The sequence below is a fragment of the Notothenia coriiceps genome, unplaced genomic scaffold (genome assembly GCF_000735185.1).
Source record: "Notothenia coriiceps isolate Sejong01 unplaced genomic scaffold, NC01 NC01_scaffold00012901, whole genome shotgun sequence".
Taxonomy (NCBI): domain Eukaryota; kingdom Metazoa; phylum Chordata; class Actinopteri; order Perciformes; family Nototheniidae; genus Notothenia; species Notothenia coriiceps.
Genome location: NW_011345602.1, coordinates 62,354 through 76,313, shown reverse-complemented (window position 1 = coordinate 76,313; position 13,960 = coordinate 62,354). Strand labels below are relative to the sequence as shown.

The 13,960-nt window shown below is 40.0% G+C and overlaps 1 protein-coding gene across 1 annotated transcript in view; it reads right to left on the bottom strand.

The window, feature by feature from the left end:
* Positions 1-2: 2 nt before the first annotated feature.
* Positions 3-13,960, bottom strand: part of LOC104947676 (mitofusin-1-like) — a 17,419-nt gene continuing 3,461 nt past the window's right edge. Inside the window, exons 5-16 of the mRNA XM_010773735.1 lie at positions 13,136-13,260; positions 12,893-13,001; positions 11,988-12,095; positions 11,685-11,838; positions 10,967-11,034; positions 8,884-9,005; positions 8,431-8,557; positions 4,299-4,363; positions 3,988-4,180; positions 2,803-2,999; positions 1,691-1,825; positions 3-1,082 (exon numbers count right to left, since the gene is read on the bottom strand). Of these exons, the coding sequence (XP_010772037.1) occupies positions 1,013-1,082; positions 1,691-1,825; positions 2,803-2,999; positions 3,988-4,180; positions 4,299-4,363; positions 8,431-8,557; positions 8,884-9,005; positions 10,967-11,034; positions 11,685-11,838; positions 11,988-12,095; positions 12,893-13,001; positions 13,136-13,260 (1,473 nt within the window). The 3' untranslated portion in view covers positions 3-1,012. The remainder of the gene's footprint in view (positions 1,083-1,690; positions 1,826-2,802; positions 3,000-3,987; positions 4,181-4,298; positions 4,364-8,430; positions 8,558-8,883; positions 9,006-10,966; positions 11,035-11,684; positions 11,839-11,987; positions 12,096-12,892; positions 13,002-13,135; positions 13,261-13,960) is intronic.

The window sequence follows — 13,960 nt, the reverse complement described above, 5'->3', positions numbered from 1 at the left end:
AGTTTTAGATTGTGGCAGATTTAATACAAATCGGGTAAATCTGGAGGTATTTCAACACACATTCAAAAAAAAAGAAGCAGACAGATATACAAAGTGCAGACTGGTGTACTTGTCATTAGAAGTCTAATGGATATAAATAAAATATTATAAAATATGAGGATTTCCAAATCTTTGAATCTATACAGTTTGAAAGGTTAGAAAATATAACATTAACCAACAGTTTGCTAAAGACATGCTTTCCCCTTTCAATGAAAATGTATACTAGGTCCTTATGATGAAGAAAAAAAACATTTCTCTTTTTCTATTAAATATATTTATTTTTCATGTGCCCGAACAGATGCATGTACAATCTAACATACACTCAAACTTCATTTACTCAAAAGGCATATTCACAGTTAGAAGCACGTTAGTGTCAAATGTAGAACCCGACCGGTAGCTTTCTCACCGACCAAGATTAAATTGCCACCTTTAGGAGCGTCTGAGTCCACGTTTCTTTGTTTTACAGGCAGTTTTGTTTACAGTGGTTCACTGCAGTTTTGTAGGCAATACCTGTCTGGCTGAGGGGAGGAAGAGGAAAATACTGTTGGGACTGGGCCTTTTTTCGCTCTGTCTACCAAGAGTGAAACTACAGATTATTTCCATTACCAATTGTTCTTTTTTTTCCTTGATTAGTCTACAAAATGTCAAAAAGAGAGAAATGAGCATTAGCCCAAAAATCAAAAAGAAATTACATTTTTACAAATGACACAAAAGGACAAACCCTTCATAGTTTAGAAGCAGCAGAAGTTTGGTATTCTTGCCTTATAAATGACTAACCTTTCATTGATTATCAAAATACCTATATATTTCATTTTTGTTGATAGACCAAAATGCATCCATTGATCTTTCCAGCACTACTGTCCACACAGAGTCTGTGGAGTAGTTCAGGGGAGGGGGGCCGCCGCTGTGAGGCTGAGGAATGATTGGCTCAACAAGAACCAAACTGTGGAGGAGGAGGAGGAGCCGGAGCAGCTCACTGCTGAGGCTGCAGGTACTCGTATGTGAACGCCTCCAACTGTTTCTCCAGATCTGTGGCTTTATGTCTGCAGTGGAAACAAACACATTTCAGATCTGAACCAATTTCATCCGAACCGCTTTATTTAAACTGTTCATTTGCAGGGCTGCTGTGTACCATCTGAATTCTCTAAGTAATGCAGATAGTTGCCTTTTTGCCAAACATATAAATTACAAATTACATAGGCCTTTCAAGAATAAAAGTAAATAAGTAAAATAATAACTGTTTAGATGTTTCAAGAACTAATTTACAATTACCACCTTCATTTATAAATGTTATTATCCGACTATATATGACTAAAAGAAAAGCTGAAAACTGCCAGTGACAGTATCCTAAATTACACAGGTACTTTATCCTACAACAACCACATATGTTCATATACAATTAAATCATTGAATCTCTCCTTAAACTGTGAGTCTGTTTACTGTGTGCAGAATGATGCTACCTAAGCTAAAACAACAACAACAACAAAGAAACACCTAGTTCTTCAGCATGTCTGGAAAATTCGGAAAATTGTGGAAGAAGGGTTTGATTGTCTCCAGCTCTGTAGTATAATTCACATAACCAAGGCATGCATGTCCCTCAGAGTAGACCGTCCCACCCCCCCATCCTTCTTGAGACGGGGGCCTCACTGACCTCAGGATCTTGGAGTGGCTCTGGACCGTCTCCAGCTGATCTATCTTGGCTGTCAGTTGGCGGATTTCAGCCTCCAGCTCTTTCTGCGTCTGGTCCACCTGCTGACAGAGCCGAGCAAAGGTCGCCGCCATCTCCCTGGCAACACAGAGGGCACAGCATTGCAGTGCTTATGTATTTAGCCCTGCTACAGAGGGGCAGGCTAGGTGGGGCTTAGAGGAGGGGGGTGCTGGGATCTACGTGTGTGTGCAAATTAGGAAATGTACGGGTTATTGGGATTTCTCAGCAGCTCACAGGAAATTGAGGAATGGAATATCAATGTTAAAGGATTATTCCGCCCATAAAAAGGTGGAGTCAGTGATTCTCGAGAGAGAGATTGTAAATATTTGAATTGAACACAAAACAAATACCCCCCCCCTTCCAGATTTATGGTCCTTCGTGCATTTACTGATACAGGGCTGAGTATAAAACACCAACAATTTTTCAGTATGCACGGTCAGATAACTAATGATTATTTTATTAATGATTGATTATTCTGCCAAATATTTTCTAGATTAATCTATTCGTCATTAGGTCTTTCAAATATGATCGAAAATGTCAAAGTCCAAGGTGAAGTACTTTAATATCTTGTTTTGTCAGTCAAAATTCAAAAAGATATTCGGTTTGATTGCTATTAAACAGAGAAGAAAAGAAAAAATCCTTATTTGAGAGGCTGAAATCTGCTTTTTCTGACATATTTACATTCAAATGTGCTTTAACAAATTGATCAATTCACATTTGGTCATTTGTCTTTTGATTGTCTGATTGATTAACTGGCAACCATTTGGGGCTCTAAATACAGAAAAGACTGTAAGGGGATATTCACTGAATGTGTCTAAAGTGTTTTTGATTAGAATCACTGACTAAGTTTAACACTGGGCCTTATCAATATGATATGAACTCTATACTAACAACTAAATAATATTCAAAAGATAATGGTGCCTTGTAGATGAAAATGTCTCTGTACACATCAACACTAGAATATAGAACTGTGAGAAAATCAGCTTAAGTTGGACCGCTTCATATATGCCGTACCACATATAGATGTCTGTAAATGCTGCGGTGTCAGGACTTACTGTTGGACCTGGTGGCTGCAGTTTGCACTCGTGAAGTTGACGATGAGCTGCAGCCTGTCTGTGGCGTAGTCGACAAACTGACGCTTCAGAGTGCGCTCCTTTGCCTTGGTGGTCCAGGTGAGTCTCTCGTACAGATACAGCAGACCGTACAGGGAGGAGGACAGGGCGATCAGCTTCCAGCCAACTGCTTTCCACACCTAGAACATAAATAAATAAATAGACAAACAAAGAAACAGAAGCTGGGTTAGCTCCCTCACAGTTAGACCGCCTCATCAGGGATTGTTTTAATAGCTGCAGTCCTACGTAAAGTCATGAAAAGCAGTCGCCAGGCTTCTTGCTTTCAAATCGTTATGCCTGATTTATATGAAGATAGATATGGTGCAAAATGCGAGAGCTTGTAAAAACCTGATGTGAGCACTTGTAGAGTACAATGTGAGAACTTGCAGAAAAAAATCTGTGCTTGCGTGCATACATTTACACTTGTAAATATCCACGTATCTGTGAACCAAATTTGAAGTCACAGAAAAAAGAAAAAAAAAGTTTGTAGATTGTAGAAAAAAAATGTACTTGATGAAATGTTCACTTGCAGAAAAATATATTACATACATGGCTGTGACTTGTGTGTGACGGACCCGAGCTTGAGTAGTGTAATGTGTAATGAGTGCGCAAACTTATCTAGTATCCTCTCCAGGTGAGCCTGTTTTATTTGTGATGACCTCACATCCTCTAGGGGGGGGGGCTTCTAATCTCCGTTAGCTCCGAGCTAGCACCAGATGCTAACAACAACCCCCATAACTCTGTCTCTCACACAAAATGCGCTCGTGCCACGCACACACAGACGCTCCTCCGTGAAGATGACCCCTTGCGTAAAAAATTATAATAAACACATTTTAAAAGTGGGGGGGACNAAAACTAAAGTGAAACTTGATTTATTCTATTGCAGGGTCTGATTATTATATTGTTGACACTTTAAAAAACTACTATCTTACTAAAAGGCTGTACAAATCAGATTTATTATTTAATAAAGAAAAGAAAAAAATCACATTCTTTTCTTTATTTTTCAATATCGCGATAAATATCGTACCGTGGACTTTTTATCGCGATATTATCGTACCGTGAGTTTTTGGTATCATTACATCCCTAACATTTACTTTATTTAATGCATCAGTTTGAGGCCTCATGCACTTCGGGGTTCTTTGAGGAGGGCCACAAGTTGTTCCTGCTCAGTGCTGGCGTTCTGTAGCTGACTGATATTTCTGGTTGTCTTTCTTCCAGGTATCCATCGCCATGGGAGAGGAGATCTGCCGTCTCCATGTAATCGTTGATGAGTTCCACTCTGACTTCCACCCATCGCCACATGTCCTTAAGATCTACAAGTCTGTGAGTAGAGACACAGATGTATTATACTCCACCACACATTCCTTCGCAGGTATTTTGTTTGTGTTAACTGTCTCCATGTGACCTCCTGGTGCTGTTTGCAGGAGCTGCTGTCTCACGTGGAGGAGGGGATGGGGAAGAACCTGGCCTTCCGCTGCTCCGACGCCGTCCACGCCTCGGTCCACTCCTCACAGAAATACATGATGGGTAATTATTCATTATTGTTTGTTTTGTATTGCTTTTTATTCATTCTACCGTGTTGTGTACTGTTTTTATACTGTTCATGCTCACTGCTTGTAGCACTTCGGGATTTGAAGTCAAATATGAAGTGCTTTATAAATTAAACCCATTATTATTATTATTATTATTATTATTATTAATTAATTGCCAACATAACAGAGCACAGAATACAAGATCTCCTTTGTGTTACTAAATGCATTCTGTGTCTCAGGTGAGGCAAAGCTTTCTAAAATAAATTCTGTTCAGATGCTTTGATGAATCTGCAGCCCTTAGGTTAAGCCAATAGGAATAAAGTATTCGTCTGAGACAAAAAGTTAACTCAAATAAAATAAATGTGAGAATATAAAGTACTAATAACTATCTGCGTCCCATCACTGTCAGAATGACTTAAGTCACAGCATCAATGAGGGATTACAGCTTCTCTTGGTCGTTTATGATATTTTGTACTGTTATGTATCCCATCTTTATAATGAATGGTGGGTGAGCTAAAATCACAATTCTCTCACAACATTTCCTAACTTAAAAGCCAAGAAAATAATCATCAATTCACAGAAAATGACCTCAGCCCAGATTTCCAGTCCCCCATTGTTTTCTCCCTCACCCGCTCATTTAGAGTGTGTTGCTAAACTTAGTCCAAACCTTTGGGGCTCTCAGGCTACGGTCTGCAACACCCAGCGCTGCTATATTTACCCTCCTCGCTGAATGCCATTATCCCGTGCCCCATTATGCTACACATGCGTCACAGTGTCAGGCCAACGAATGCAAGCTGTGCTCCGTGACAGTGACGCTGAAAAGGTGTTAATGTGCCCTCTGACGATAAGGACTCAGGTGCTGTTATGAGATGGTGGTGTGATCTTTTTTCTTTTCCCTAAGGAGAGATGAAGAGATGCACAATATTTAATGATAGTTATGTTGATTTTTTCTTCTGTGTTATTATCTGCCTCCTTGTTCCCAATGGAATTGCACAAAAAGTAAACGGACGTATTGTGAATAAAAGTCAATTTTCCATTGTGCATCAGTGCATGTTCAAATACAAAGTAATCCACAAACTATCTCATGACTGCAGTTTATTTCTGTGTATTTATTTTGTATTAGACTCTCATACGCACTTTCTTCTCCCTCTCCAGAGAGCATGCTCCCTCTGCTTCCCTCTTCCTCCCAGAGCCAAGTCCACATGCTGGTGCCCAGCAGGAAGTTTGACCTGAGTTACGACCTGAACTGCGCCACGCTGTGCAATGACTTCCAGGAGAACATTGACTTTCAGTTCACGTTGGGCTGGACAGCGCTAGTGCACCGCTTCCTGGGATCTGTCAACGCACAGAGAGCGCTCAAACTGGTGGACCAGAATTTCCAGGTACAGGCTGAAAATGTATTGTTGTTTATTATTCCTGCTTGTTGTGTGAGTCCAGGGTTGTACAAATTCTTACAGGTTTGAAAAATGTATTACTTTAGCCATTTTATTGTGCTTGATCTTCATCATAATCTGGTATTTAAACTTTTTTTTTAAATATATATATATATTTGAAATCAAACAATCCCATCATTACATTTGTTTGATGTCTCCTGGCGTCTCACACCAGACGGGGGATTCAAATGAAACCCTTTATGAGACTGTAAAATAAATAAACAACTGACCATGATCACAAACTTTTCTATTTTGAATATGAAGATACTTTCGATGAATTATTTCTGTAAACGTACTCATAAAAAGCGAACAAACCCTGGGTGTGGCCTCGTTAACGTAAATACAAACCATTTTGAAGGAGTTTAAGATTTTCCCTCTCGTTCCTCAGGGCTCCCTACCAGCGCTGCCGGCCCTCACCCCCTCCTCTGGCCCCCCCTCATTGGCGGCCCCGCCCAACAACGAGACAGCCCTCATGACCCAAGAGGACGTGATGATAGCTGTGGCAACCAACGTAGCATCCCTCACCTCCCGCACCTCCATGAGCGTTATCGTCGTCGGAGGAGTGGTATGTTGTTTCCAAAGTTGTCCTAGCAATTTGACATCCATAATGAAGTCCTTATAACATTATAGCCCCGGACACACCAAGACGATTTGGGCCGTCGATAGATGTCTGGCTGTCGATGAGCGTCCTGTCGCCCTACTCAGATTGGTGTGTCCAGTACCGTCGTGTCTTTTCGGCCGTGCCGACGCCTTCCGCTCCCGATTGAACTTGTTGAATCGGGAGCGGAGGCTGTCGGCACTGATTGGCTGTTCAGCTTAGCGAATCAGTGCATGAGAAGCCTCTTGCTATCTGCTTCCACAAGCAACAGTCCAAGGGCTGATGCCGCCAGTACCGCACACATGGGCGTATTTTCCAATGGGGACAGGGGGGACATGTCCCCCCCACTTTTCAAAATCCTGTTTGTCCCCCCCACTTTTAAAATGTGTTTATTATAATTTTTTACGCAAGGGGTCATCTTCACGGAGGAGCGTCTGTGTGTGCGTGGCACGNTGGGGGGGTTGTTGTTTGTTGTTTTGTTTCTCTCCGTTGACTTTCAAGTGGGAACATAACAGTATCGTAGGATAATAAGAGAAACAAAAAAAATACTTATTTCCCACTTGAAAGTCAACGGAGAGAAACAAAACAACAAACAACAACCCCCCCAAACATCACATGTACAAGGCAAAGTGTAACACCCTCATCTGAATCCTACTGGAGAAGAAGGTGGAAAGCGGCGCATAATAATAATAATAATAATAATTAGGGATGTAACGATACCAAAAACTCACGGTACGATAATATCGCGATAAAAAGTCCACGTTACGATATTTATCGCGATATTGAAAAATAAAGGAAAGAAATGTGATTTTTTTCTTTTTTTTATTAAATAATACATTATTTGTACAGTATTTTAGTAGGATAGTAGTATTTTAAACTGTCAACAATATAATAATCAGACCCTGCAATAGAATAAATCAAGTTTCACTTTAGTTTTTCAAGTAACTCAACTCTAACTCACTACTCACTCAGCATCATCAAGGTTATCTTTTAGGAATATGAGCATGTCCACATTTCCAGGTAGAAGCTGGGATGTTTGGGCGTTTACAATATCCCCTGCTGTGGAAAAAACTCTCTTGCTTGGTACTGATGTTGCTGGGACAGAGAGATATGCTTTGGCCATGGGTGACAGCAGTGGGTCAAACTGTGCATTGTCTCTCCACCACTTCAAAAACAATACAGTTTGTTGCCAAGAAGGTGAGGCTTATTGACAGGGCGAGATATAAATATACTGTTGGTACTTGTCTATGTCTCTAGGTATGTACATGTAGCCCTGTAAATACCATGTCCTTTTGTGTTATCTGTTGTTTTATGTTCATGTTGTAACCTACTTGCTGCCATGTTGGACAGGTCTCCCTTGAAAAAGAGATTGATGATCTCAATGGGACCATCTGGTTGAATAAAGTTTTAAAAAATATAAATATTTTTTTTTTTCTTTAATCGCGGTAGATTTTGTCAGTCTCACGACGGTATTGAGACATTTATTTACCGCGATATTCGATATATCGTTACATCCCTAGTAAACGTCCTTTTTGATTTCTTTGTTTCTGTCCAGGCATCGATGTGTTTTGAGTTGTTTCATCCTCAGTATTAAACTTGATTAAAAACTGCAGGCAGCAGTAGAATAAAATGTTTTTGTAAGGGAGAAGGTAAGCTTAAACTCATCAAGTATTCGGAGTAGAGGTGAAACAATTAGTAAAAAGATATATTTAAAAAAAACAATCAGCACTTTTGATAACTGTAATATTTTAAATACATTTAAAAAAGTGATCTCCTCAAAAAGGACGTTTTATTAACCTATATTATAAACAGTTGACTATCTCATGATTTTTCAATTATTGATTATTTTATCCCTGATTTCCACCCTTATAACGGCTATTCAATAAAACAGAATAACAAAGCAATGATGAAAGGAAATGTCATCTGATGCCAAGTTCAGAGTTGTTGTTGTTGTTGTTGTTGGAGTAAAGTGGAGGTTTAAAACCTAAACAGTCGTCGCCTACATTACCTTATTCTCAACGTCCGCACTGATGGCCTTGATCTTAGCCTTGATGTCATCGATCAGCAGGCGGAGCTGATTCTTCACAAACTCCAGCCGGTCTATCTGATACTCTCTGTCCTCCAGTGCTGCCACTCTAAAGACCCCCCCCCAGCAACAAAAATAAAAGTCACAAAAGCAAACTGGCAGCTGAACAGTTTGGCTGTTTATGAAGAAACAGGATTAAAGAGTAACAGAGCAGAACGTAGCATTTTTTGCAAAATCCATTGATAGTTATAGCATGTACAAACTAATGTATCCCTGCATTAGTAAACACAATGTCACTAAAGGAAGTTACACCAACAGATTCATAGATGTCCCTTCATTACATGGTCAAAAGACTTCAGATTTCCAGAAAAAAATCGACCTCTACCAATCCACCATACTAACTAAAAGTAAGTATGTATTGAGCAAGATACCCACCTCTTCTCCGCCGCCTCAATGTTGATGGCGTCCATGATGCTCTTGACTTTTTCTGTGATCAGCTTGGCCCTGATAGTGTGCTGCTCAAACTTTGTTTTCACTGCTGACTGCGAGATACACTCCTGCGAGGCCATAACACATATGTTACTGTGACAGCTATAGGGGCTGGGTAAGGTGCAGGAAGGTGCACGCTACCGGGGACAAACAGAGAGCAAGATACACACCTGCTACTTTAACTTAAGAGACGAAAAGAAAAGGGAAACACAGGTTTGAAAATGACAGCAGCAAGGTGTGTATCCTGCCTCCCACAGCCCACATATTGTAGTCACAGTAATGTGCTGGTGAAGCCACAGGAAAATAATGAAAACACATCAAGTGTAATACAATCAAGAATGCAAATGAAAAAAAGAAAATTCAAACATAAAAGCAGGAATATTGTGTGTTTTTGAGGTGTAATTATTCCCTGTTCTACATCTACAGTATGGTAGGTCACGCAAAACAAGTAATTTCTAAAGCGCAATTGTTATTTGTATTTTCACTTAAAATTAAATACGTTTATGAACTATAAACCTTTTGTTTTATTTCAATGAGATTAGAAATACTTTTATTGATCCCTATTAAAAATATTTAGAAGTATTTAGATTTTGTTATAACCTCTCTGTACAATAGTTTTCATTTTCACTGCAGGTGGAGTCCGTCATTACCGCGATGGATTCAAATTGCCTTCACAAACGAGTGTGCCTCACAGGAAGCGAGCATGTAAACCAGTGTGATTTTCTCTCATTGATAACAGGCTCGCTGTTCACTGTCCAAACGGAGTATCAGAGCTGCTGATGTAAATTGGACATTTTGTGCTGCTTCTTGAAATGTAAACCTTTGGGCCTTTTATTGTGAAGGAGCCTCACGATACACTATGCATTTCTCACAGACAGGCTGCATACCTTCAGCACAGTAACCAACTTTACTGTGTCCTACTGTTGTGTGGTAAACAACTTGTACGTAGTGTGAAGCATTGAATCAGATGGCTGTTGCTCTGATTATCGACTGTCTTTCTAGTAAAACAACATGAGTTTGTTTGGATTCACTGTCAACGCATACAGCAGTTCATTTCTGATAAATGTGCAGTCAGTGTAACAAGTGTTTAGGACACGTAGAAACAAACTGCGCTTGCAGCCCCTCCTGTTATCTTAAGGTCTATAACTTTTAGTTTCAGTGTTTTCCTCCCAGTATGGACACAATTCAATTCCTGTTCAAATCAAAACACAGAAAACTCAAAAAAAATGTTAAGACACAACAAAAGTGAATGAAATGAAATCAAACGGATGTCCTCGCCTAAGTGAATCTAGACTTCAGCAATGAAGACGCAGGTTGATGGATAAGGCACAGTGATTGGTCGGGGATGCACAGTGATTGGTCGGGTCGGGTCGGGGGCCCAGCATCTTATTGCACGGGTAGGAGTGAAACCTGCCCACTGAGCCAGGTGAGAGTTCTTCACCGCTCAGGTTAATGTTACTGTTAGGACAAGGACTTTGGCTGCTTCTCATTTATTCAATTTCTGTCACCATGCACACATCTCCAACACATGCTTTGAAAACATTCTCTCTCTCTCTCACACACACACACACAACACCCAACCACAGGCACACTTTCACAAGGCAACTGAAATGTCCGATGAGTTTGTGTAACCGAAACAATAAAATAATCTCGGTTTCAGAGCCTTATAAAGCAGCCACTGTCTTTATCTACCAGAAGGAAGGAAGGAATACAAATAGCCTAATTTCTCCCTCCAGTTGCAACTTACCCCAGACAGTGCTGGTTTATCAACTTTAATAACATTGGAGTAATCTGCTGTTTTTGGCTTGATTTGACAGTTTTACCTCAGAGGCATGCCTTTTGAGATGTCTTTGTAGTAGCAAATATATCAGCATGTCATCACAAATATATCCAAATATTATCAACAACTTCTCAATTTTTCTCCAAAATCTCTCTGTCAAGTTCAGACGGGAAATATTTCCTTAATGAGTGGGAATACATTGTAAGACATGGAGAGGATACACAAACACAGATACACACAGACACACACCTCAAACCTCCTCTCAAAGCATTGGAACTCCTTCAGTCTCTCATGGAAGCCCTCAGCCAGGGCTCCACCTGTTGGATTAATGATCACATCGTTGAAACAGTGAAAAGTGATTGCTATTATTATTATTAATACATAAGTTGCATCAGAACGGACAAATTGTCCTTCGTCACAGGTAGGTTCTTAACTATTTTATAGGCATTTTTTCACTTTTCATTACTGTTTGTAATTCACAACGTTAATCGAGTTAAGTGGTATCTACTTGTTTAGACCAAAAAAAAGGTTAAATCAAAATCTAAACAAAATTCAGATTTTTTTTGGAAATAATTTCTTTTTTAATAGATTGAAAGTGGCTGACTGCACTGCACTTAGCCGTTCATGTAAAGATTGGAAACTCTTTTTCTATTTAAACATGGCTGTATAGAAATAGATTTTGTAAACAGCATATCCTGGTTGCCAATTAAATCAAACTTTAAGATGGGAAAAACAGTTCCCTATCATCCTTATTATCCTTAAACCCGCCCCTCCCCCCTCTGAACCAACATCCTCCTGACTGCTTTTCTGTTTTTGTTTTTGTTTGTGTTTTTGTTCTTGTTTTGTTTGTCGACCTGACTCATAATGTAAAGCGTCTTTGGGTCTAGAAAAGCGCTATATAAATCCCATTTATTATTATTATTATTATCATCCACAAATACAGCTCAGCTTTAATGTGAAGCCTCACCTGATTCAGGCATGCCCTGAGCACGCTGCATGCGGGAGTTGAGCACCTCTTTGGCGGAGACGAAGAAAATGCGGTTGGGTGCCTGATCGCGATCCACAACCTTCAGCTCCTCCACCAGGAAGTTCACACAACGGTCCGTGTGCTGCTTCCTCACCTGCAGGAAGGTGACCATTTTCATTGTAAAAACTGTACAATGTTAAACCAATTACTAAACCCTAGCTTATGCCAGTTTTGCAACATAAACACATCCTGTAATAATGAAATATTATTCATTCTGACATGAGACAGATACAACAGACTCACATCCTCCATGTACTCTGGCTCATTGGCTGAGGCATCCCAGCGGTTGTTGAGGATGAAGATGTTGGGTTTTGACAGACGTTCGTTGACTTTGTGGAAAAAGTGTTTTTCCTGGATGATCGAAGGGGAACGTAATTAAAATCAGAAGGAAAGGAAATGGTTGCTTTTCCTTTTTTGTAAACAATCGATACACTTTCCTTTAGGAGGTTTACAAAAAGGAAGATTCTAAATGTATCTTATTTTTTGACTTTGCAGGACAAACCTGTGCAGACCAATACAGCTAAATGAGTTGGCTACATGGATCACATTGTTCATGGTTGGCACAGCCAGACAGAAACTCTAACTGACACTCGATACTGCTGCTTGAATATCTTACATTATTTACACGATGCCTGAGATTTATTCGATGTATAGGCAAAGAGGGGATTGTGTATTTGCTTTCTCTTTAAGAGCTTCTGCCGGTAAGGAGCTCTGAGATTGACTCTCTCTCTGGCATTACATCGCATGAATGCCTGAGCAGACATAAAAAACTGTGGGGCCTCTGCTGCTGCATACAAACATGAGCAGCCACATTCCTCATTATGTAACCAGCTGAGCATAGAAAACATCCACACTGGCCCTTTAAGTTGGTGGAAAACTTGCTTAGCCTGCTAGTGTGGTGTGTTATAATTAGTTATGACAATGTCAGTGTTCAGATGACTGTACTGTCACCACCGCGAGTGGACATACAACACCTTTAAAAGAACATTTTGTGATAATCCATGGAAGCAGAGATTGTAATGTCATCATGTCCAAACTTACCATGTGTACACACAGAACCGACCTTTGAGCAATCGTTTAATAAGTGATGAAAGTTGTTTTAAGATGTCGTGTAAATGTCACATTTTCACAAGGCTCAGAGGCTTTACCGTGTTCATAAGCGTTGATTCAGAGTTGGCCACTAGCACAAATACATCGGCATCCAGGCAGAATTTGTCAATCCAGCTGTCCAGTTCAGATGTGACATCTGTCCCTGGGCTAAGGCAGTAGAAGAGAGGGTGAGTAAATAATGATTACTGATTTTATTTTTGTGAAGCTCACATTTTGATTTCCTAGAAACTATCAACTTCATATTAACAAACTTTCCGGATTGGATTAACGGAGCCCGTTACCTGTCTACGAGTACCAGGTCGTCTCGGAGCAAAGCACACTTTGTCTTCGGCCAAAACACACGGACGAGACAGCCGGCGTCCAGACTCTCGTCCATGTGGAGCGCGTGAGCCAGCTGGTTTACAGTCTGCAGAGGAGATGTAAAAAGACTCAAATTAGGGTTGTGGATGTTACAAATTATTCGATAGCATGTTTCCTGTCGTTGATGTAGCTATGGATATTATCTCAGGCTGGAGAAATCAGAGCACAATCATTTTTCTTCAGTTACTTTTTTATAAATTAAAAAGTTGGTTCTTTTATTTTACCTGTTTTTACAGAAGGGATTCCATGTTTCTAAGTTGTACAGTGGGGCAAAAAAGTATTTAGTCAGCCACCAATTATGCAAGTTCTCCCACTTAAAAAGATGAGAGGCCTGTAATTTTCATCCTAGGTATACCTCAACTATGAGAGACAAACCGAGAAGAAAAAATCCAGAAAATCACATTGTCTGATTTTTAAAGAATTTATTTGCAAATTATGGTGGAAAATAAGTATCTGGTCAATAACAAAAGTTCATCTCAATACTTTGTTATATACCCTTTGTTGGCAATGACAGAGGTCTACGACATTAAATACATCAGCAGTGACCCCACTGGTGATTTTTTGAAGAGTTTACGTGTCTGAAAAACGAATGGTTGTTACCGAGTGGCTGAATAGGACTACAGAAATTGTCGAGGCCGTTGTACGTCATTACGCCTAACACGTAAACACTCCCGCTAAATTTAGTTTTTCCCCCTGTGTTCTGCTTGAAAGCAAGTACATGCCTATCTTTAGTATCTGTATATCTA